The sequence below is a fragment of the Cryptomeria japonica genome, chromosome 5 (assembly GCF_030272615.1).
Source record: "Cryptomeria japonica chromosome 5, Sugi_1.0, whole genome shotgun sequence".
Lineage (NCBI taxonomy): Eukaryota > Viridiplantae > Streptophyta > Pinopsida > Cupressales > Cupressaceae > Cryptomeria > Cryptomeria japonica.
This window is the reverse complement of record NC_081409.1, coordinates 157,593,971-157,602,454: the sequence shown is the minus strand read 5'-3', so window position 1 is coordinate 157,602,454 and position 8,484 is coordinate 157,593,971. Positions and strand designations below refer to the sequence as shown.

Here is an 8,484-nt window from a genome sequence, read left to right as displayed (position 1 = left end):
AGAGAGAGAGAATACACATACATACACCCATATGTGTGTATTACTTAATATATTATATATTATTATATACATATATATATTATATATATTATATATTATTGATAAATTATGAATTATATGTATATACAAATATTATATATACAATATCATATTATACACACAACCAACATAAATGGTGTTAAAATGAACTAGGGGAACACACATTGAAGCAAGTGCCAAATAGAGAATGAAATTTCTAGGGTAAACAATTTACGATACTATGGAACTTGAGTTTGCATCCTTTAATCAAGGACATAGCCTCATGGGTCATCTTATACCCAAATTTTTTCATGTCAATTGATTAATCATTACATATATTAAGGCATCATTTAACCTCTTAAAGTGCATTTGTACCTATTTGATAGTAAAATTCCTATTTTTTTCTTTGTCTAGGAGCTTATCCTCTAATCCTTTTAGTTTCCAACCTTGGAAAGTTTCCAATTTTTTTCTACTAGGTAAACTATTTGGATGGCATGTAGGATCTCTTTGTGTCCACCATGATTGTCAATTGAGCATCGATTTTATTACAAACTATTTATCCCAAGTATAGATAACTATCTCCTTTGAGTATGACATTGATGTATTGGAACATCTATGTCTTACACATCTTTTAGCTCCTTTCACATGACTCTCTTCAAGAGGGTGATGATATCTGCAAATTTAGGTATTAAGTTAATCCTTGTCAATTTTGTAATAATCTTAGCTAATGAATTCCTCTATTAGTTGAGCTAATATTTGTTAAGGTGTCTCAATTTAGTAGCTTCATTGGCCTCATATATGTAGTTTTGGCTTGCTCTTTTGTCATCATAGTGAGTTATTCATGTGGTTGCAAATCAAGAGTAGTTTTTATTATAGTAGCTTCAAATCAATAATTTCAACACCTTAGGGATCTTGACACTTGGTTGCGAGATTTGTAATTTTTTTAAATAGTGATGATCAACTTAAGTGATTGTATGGAAAAGGGAAACATGTCTATGTTTCACAAGACTACAATTGGCAATCTTCTAGTATCTGGGAGTTACATTTTTTCCAAATATGTCCTTTTTAAAAGAATCAAGGTCAATATGACCTTTTTTAATATTTTTTATATTCATAGCCTCTAAGAAAAAAAATGGATAACATAGTTACCCCTTGGAACTTATAATTCATTATAAACAAAACGATTTCAGTCTTAAGCTTCTTTCCTTTGTATTCTAACCTCTCTTCTTCTTGTGAGATCTCTTCCTCTATTATTTCTGTACTTCCTCTTGAAAATTTAGGACACATAAAAGGTGTAGAATATCTCTTATAAGTCATTTAAATCAATTAAAACTATTAGATTTAATTATGATGATTTTGGCTTATTACAAGAGTTCTAATTGCAAGAGGATAGAGGGATCATGGATTGGGACTACAATAGGACCACATATTTGAGGATTTATGACTCCAATCCTTGCAAGCCCCAATATCCCACACAATTATGGAAATGCTAAGTGAAATTTAGGACATAAAAAGACTAACATATTGAAAGTGTTTAGTTTGTGTGGTCAAGCTGAACCTAAAGTTCAGCTACAATATGGGATTTAAGAGTTTAGTGGCATTGGAAAATTAGAGGGAGGATGATTGTGAAGTGTTTAGGGTAGCAATGCTATTAGGTGCATGAGGAAATTTGATATTTAAGGAGAAGGATGTGTTTGGAACCTTAGGTTTTAAAGAGATCTTATAGAACATTAACCTTACAATGGGAAGATTAATTTAGTGAGAAGAATGAAGATTGAAGTTTTCAATCCTAATCTTTACTCACCATCCAAAAAATTGAGTGAAAAGGAAATCTCAATATCTTGACATCAAATTACCCTAGGTTTCTTATGTAGGAGAATCCAAAGGTATGAGAACAATTTTGTATCACCCAAAAAATGTTTTATTATGATTTTTGTTAGGTTTAGCTAATACCTATGAGCCTTATTTCCTCTAAATAATTTAGAAATTTTAAATTTTCAAAAAGGGCCAAATATAGTAGGTCTTCTATTTTTAATAATGTTTCATTTAAGTATTTATTGACTCGAGATTTTACCCAAAGCTCCAAAATTAAAAAAAACACATTGTGGGTGACTTTCAAGCTAAGATAAGGTTTGGATGTAAAGATACTAGAGATTTAAGTTTTCAAATATCTTAAATATTTTTAAAATTATGTTTTGTGGCACAAAAATGGTGAAATGAGATAAATAAAATTTCAAATTTGTGGATCACTTAAAATAGTTCAACTGAGAGAAAAAAATTCAAATGGATGATTTGATCAAAAGTTACGACTTCCAAAAGTTACACTAGTTTTGGTATAGGAGTTACAAAGTTTCAAATATACTTCGAAATGCCTAAAGCCATTTAGGGCATATTTGGGTATATCCAAAGTAGTTGAATGATAGGGAAAAGTGGTAAATCATGAGAAAGGAAGGAAGAAAGGAGGAGGAACCAATTTGGAAGCTATGGAGTGATATAAGACACCAAAAATAAGAGGAATATAGTTGTAATTTGTTGTAGCTAGTTGAGGATTTCTTACTCTATTTTGTTCCATATTTACTATCATTCAATAATTGTTTATTATATATAAGATAATCTATAATTTTAATATGTGAAATCTCTTGTGTGTTGTTGTTTGAGCATATTGCTATCAATGAATAATTTTAAGAAATAATATTTTTTATTTAAATATATATTTTATATTTTAATAGATAATTTTAAATTTTTATTTAAGTAAGCTTTTATAATGAGAAATGAATAAAACAAATGATTATTCTAGTGATGGTTTGTATTCATTCCATCTATTTCAATATTATTGGATTCAAAGATCACACATGCATTGACAATTTTATACATCATGTACAATAAAAAAATAATCTTATTTTTATTGATCAAAATTTATATTTAACTATTGAAATAGATAATGTTTATGGAGAATCTTGATTTTATTATTATTAAGCATAATGAAGAAAAGCTGAAAGAATGGTAATTGTAGTGGTATGCTTTTCATTAGAAGAGTTTTGCGATGCCAAATTTAATTTCATAATTATTAGATACAATGACAACTTGCTGTAAAAGTTGTCCTTAAAAAATGAGAATCTTATTTTTTTTGGAACTATTTTGTTTGAGAAAATCTAATTTTATAATATTATATATAAGGTGAAGGAGGTTGAAAAAAATGGTCCTTCAATAATGGCAACCCTATTCTTTTCAAATGCTTTATAAACAAAATATTAAATAGAAGATGCAAACTAAGTTTATAAATTTTATTGAAACGACCACTAACTTTGTTGATTATAAGTTTTATGCAATCCTAGTTCAAAGAGCACCGGTAGGAAAGAATCAGGCAAAGAAAACCTTTGGTCTTTCTCATAAAAAGTCCCTGTGGGAAGATAATACAACTGATTACATTTGAAGTAGAGAAGTGAAAAATCCAAACCAACCCCAATCCATCCCCAAAAACCATGAAGGCCAACAAAGCCAGTTACAAAGATAGTACCCAACCCCCCAGAATATGTGAAGCAGATAAAAAACTGTCAAAGAAGAAGCCAAGCGAATGAGCATCACGAGTGCAGAAGCCAAGTACTAGAACCCTCATCTGGAGGGGAGAAAGGCTGGGAAGCAGCTTAATTTTGATTATCCGGAGCAACCACTTGTAGAGGCACAACTACACTCAGAAGAGACATAACTGCCTTCATTGAATCAAGAAGGAAATGTATACTTGAAAACACATTAACAGTCGTAGCCAAAATATCTGGAGAAACATGATCTAAAAAATCTACAAGAGCAAACATTGTGTCATCATATAGGTTAGAAATCAAACCACCTCTTAAAAGTGAAAGTAATTCACAGTGCTAGCCACTAGATAGTAGTTCAGACTGCGATACAAAACCACCATAAGGAAAACCACCAAACTCAAAATGATAAGAAGACAAAGCATTATCCAAATCAGAAGCAGAATAAAGAGAGGGATGAAAGTATGCGTCATGCCTGAACCAAAGAAGCATCCAAGAGCATATCCATACACACAGTAATAAAATGAGACGCAACTTCACCAAGGAAAATATTAATATTCTCCACCAACCACCGTCTGTCCACCACCTTATGAATAGCAAGAGAAAACTCCAAAGAATGAATTTTAAATAGTCTGCCAAGCTTCTCATCATCAAAAGAATGAGGATCTTGAAAATCACACTGCTTAACATGGAAATTTTGTTAATAACTAGCAGCCTCCATCATAAGAAAACCACAATGAAAAATAAGACACACAACAAAAAGTCGCGAGCATATAAAAAAGAATTGAGACATCATTAATAAGGAAGCTTATCACACAAGTGGTCGGGGAATGCCCCAAGTGTAATAAAAATGATATAAGATCAGAGATCTGCATGAGCTAAATCACAGAACACTGTACCAACAAGCATACACAGGCCGCCACATCAGAGGAAAAAAATCAATAAGCATCATTAATGAGCAAGCATAACTCCGCATAACTCCCATAGCCATTGAAAGATGTTCACATGAGCCATGTCCCCAACACCGTTCCAACAAGCACACACAAGTCCCCACATCAGAGGACAATAAACATAAGCAATGCCAAATAACAGACGTGCAAGCCGCCACTGCTGAGGACTATAATCATTAAACCATACATATTAGCAAAGATGTCGTGCAAGCATTCCAGGAAAGACTTTATGATAACGCAAATAAGAAAAAGCAATCAGAACAATTTCCCATATCGAATCAACTCAAGAGCTAGACACTAGCTAGCACATCCTTTGAAATTATGAACAAGCATGCAAATTTAATGTGGTGAAGTAAAGTGGCCGGAAAGGCCCCATACCCCATCGCACTAAACTGCATACATGTTAACAATTCCAAACAAAATGCAAGGTTGAGGCAAAGCAAAAGAGTATGACCGAAAGGAGATCTTAAGACTTTGAAGGCAAAGGAGGCAGACAACTCTCATCAACATCAACCAAATTTTGGATATTCTCATTTAAAGCCTTATTTGCCAAAAAACCAGTGACATAATTAGCCTCTCTGTAACAATGAGAAATAGAGAAAGAGTTAAAGAACTTAATCTGCAACAAAACCTTATCCAACCAGTATTGTAGATGCTAAGAATTACAAGTTCAATTAGTAACCGCATAAAAGATAACTAAAGAATCTCCTTCAATCACAACATCTTTAAGATTTAATGAAATTCGCAAATCAAGCCCAACATATAGCGCATGAATTTCAGCCACATTATTTGTCGCATTAGGAATACACTAACATCTAGCTTTAATAACTAATAACAACCAAATTAAAAGAGTTCTTCTAATGTGATAGTATTATTCAAATCTTAGAATCCACATATTCTATGGGAGCAAATCTTAGAATCCATATGTTCTATGAAATTGAAAGAGTGGTCCTTCAAATATGGGAGTACTATTCAATTCTTAGAATCCACATGTTCTGTGGCACCAAATATTTTTTTATTGAAAAAATATATATATTAATAATAATAAAAAATATAGAAACCTTTCAAAAGAAGATTTTATAATAGCAAATGATGATTGTAGAACAATAAAAAATAATTAAAAATAGAATGATCTCATCCTTCCCAAAAGTCTCCTCATTTATATGAGAATATTTGACGCATAATCTCTCTGAACATAGCAATTATATGATATAAGCTTTCCTTTTTTAAATCAAGAAATATCACAACTATGTTAAAATTAAAAGAAGTCAACAGCTGATAAATATTTGAAAGAGAAATGGAAACAGAGCAATTCAAATTCTTCACCAATAATAACTATAAACAGACTAATTTCTGTAGGATGAATTAAATGGCCATCAACAACAGGATGATGTAGGATGACTTTTTTGAAGGGCTCTTTTTCAACCAGAAGAATAGGACGTATAACCATTCAGAAAGAGAATTATTGCATATTGTCAAAACTGTCATTACGTTTAACCATTCAGAAATAGAATTATTGCATATTGCCAGAACTGTCATTATTTAAAAATTAAAATCTTGATCAATGGGACAAAATGAGAAGAATATATGGAGATTCGAATATGAATGGATTGCTTATTTAAGCCTATAAAGCCGTGTCCTCATTACTTCCATCCATTCATTAAAGAGATTATTGAGAGTTTTTTTTGGTATAACATGAACTTTTTAGTGATAGCTAAGGTTCTCATGGATGTTCAACACTCCACCCCTCCATTCCTGACCATGGTTTTATCTGTTGTTTTTGCTTCAGTGATGTTTCTGTTTGTTGCAAAGGTTTTCTTATATAATGGAGGAAGCACCCTTGGATTGAAGAGACCATTGGATTCTTAAAAACATGGCCCCGTTTTTAAGACTTCCTTGATGGGCTGCCCAACGGTTGTCCTCACTGGCCAAGCGGGCAACCGTTTTCTCTTACAGAATGACTACCACACTATCATTAACAGCCAGCCCACAACTTTTAGGAGGATATTTGGCTTTAAAAATATCACTGAGCTGTTTGGAGAGGAGCATAAACGCATGTGTTGCCAGAAGCTTTACAAAGATGTGTTGCCAGAATGGAGTCGGTTGTTCTGGAGCACTTTGTAGAGAATTGGGAAGGAAGAGAAAGTTTATTTGCTTATCACTTGCTCAAGCAACTTACTTTCTATGTTGCCTCTGATTTGCTCTTCGGTTTGAAAGACCCTAAAGAGAAGGAAATTCTTAATACCGAATCTATTACACTCATGAAGGCAATCTGGTCTCTTCCTTTCAATTTCCCAGGAACCACTTTCAACAAAGGCTTAAGAGCTCGTGCTCGTGTAGTCAAGAGACTTTCTTCCCTGTTGAATTTGAGGAGGAGGGAGATTGCAGAGGGAAAGGCTATGCCAGACCAAGATTTAATGTCATGGTTGATAACTATGAAGGATGACATTAATAAGTCACTAACTGATCAGGAGATCATCGACAATTTGATCGTGCTCATGATAGGAGGTCATGATACTACTGCTGTTCTTTTAACCCAGCTTGTTAGAATGTTGTGTCTCAATCCTCATGTGTACAACATCGTACTCCAAGGTACTTACTTCTTTTCATGTGTTTCATTCTATAGTGATTAAAGGATTGAATCTAATTGTCAACAATATGATGCTGTTGTGACACAGAACAAACAGCGATTCGAGCAGCAAAGCAACCAAATGAACCGCTGGCATGGGAGGATATTAAAAAAATGGAATACATACAGAAGGTTGTTTATGAAACTTTACGTATGGTACCTCCAGGTGTTGGTGGATTCAGAGTGACAGTTCAAGACGTCCAATATAATGGTTATACTATTCCTAAAGGCTGGCAGGTATGCTAACTTTTTCCTCCATGGAATAGGGATATAAAGCTTCACGTTGCATATTGTCTATCATTTCACGACCATGTTTATTAATCAACTAATTAATGTCAAATGTGTGCTCATCGTTGTTGCATCAATATATTATGAATTTATCTACTGATAAAATATTCAATATATTGTTTATAGTAAACATAATGTTTAAGTTATTTTCTTATATGGTTGTCTATTTGTTATATGATAATGGTTATTATAATTTAATCAAAAATATATTGGATCAAATTGTATTTTGACAGTTATTTTGGGAGACTAGCACTACTCATTTCAGTGGAGAAGTTTTCAAAGTGCCGGATAAATTTGATCCAGCTCATTTTGATAATAAATCTCCACCTTATATTATACCATTTGGAGGAGGTGCTAGACTTTGTGTGGGATATGATTTTGCGAGGATGCAAGCAGAGATATTTGTGCATAATTTGATATCCAAATATAACTGGTCTATGATAAATCCTAACAAGAAAATAATTTGTGAGTCCCTTCCGGTTCCTGGTGAAGGATTACCTATCAAGCTTCAAGTTAGGGGAGATTAGTCATGTTATCTCGGCTAGTATGATTTAAGTAGGATATTGTCTTTAATTACATGGTTGTGAGAAACCTATTTTCTAATGTCTCTACAAATCTTCTAATATACTATTTTTGAAATATATTTTTGCATCTCTCCTAGAAGGAAGTACAATAATTTAGCTATTGCGGTCCTTCACGAATGAGGTTCTATTGTGTCCAACTGTTCTAAGAACAAATCAATAAAAATAAAGCTTGTAGATTTATTTATATTATATTATAGATTTTATGGGAGTTATAGATTATTTGTAGCTAAAACAAATTGTGTTTACAATGTGGAAAGTAGTTTTTAGCATATATAATAAGTTTGTATTGATATTTAATGTTAAATTCAATATTATTTTGTTTGATCTTTCCTTTGAGACATATCCTTTCATTGATTATATGATTTCTCATTTATAACATAATAATTGATTGTTGTTGAAATAGTATGTTTCATTGCTAGGCATTCCATATCCTGTTCTATATCTAAAGCAATTATTTTTTCAATTCTATAAGCTTTAAAAAA

General features: G+C 32.3%; 1 protein-coding gene across 1 annotated transcript; it reads left to right on the top strand.

Moving 5' to 3' along the window:
• Positions 1-6,594: 6,594 nt before the first annotated feature.
• On the top strand, positions 6,595-7,945 carry LOC131072733 (cytochrome P450 716B1-like). The gene is made up of 3 exons (XM_058008995.2): positions 6,595-7,093; positions 7,180-7,367; positions 7,652-7,945. The coding sequence occupies exons 1-3, from the start codon at positions 6,595-6,597 to the stop codon at positions 7,943-7,945; spliced, it is 981 nt and encodes a 326-aa protein (XP_057864978.2).
• The last annotated feature ends 539 nt before the right edge of the window (positions 7,946-8,484 follow it).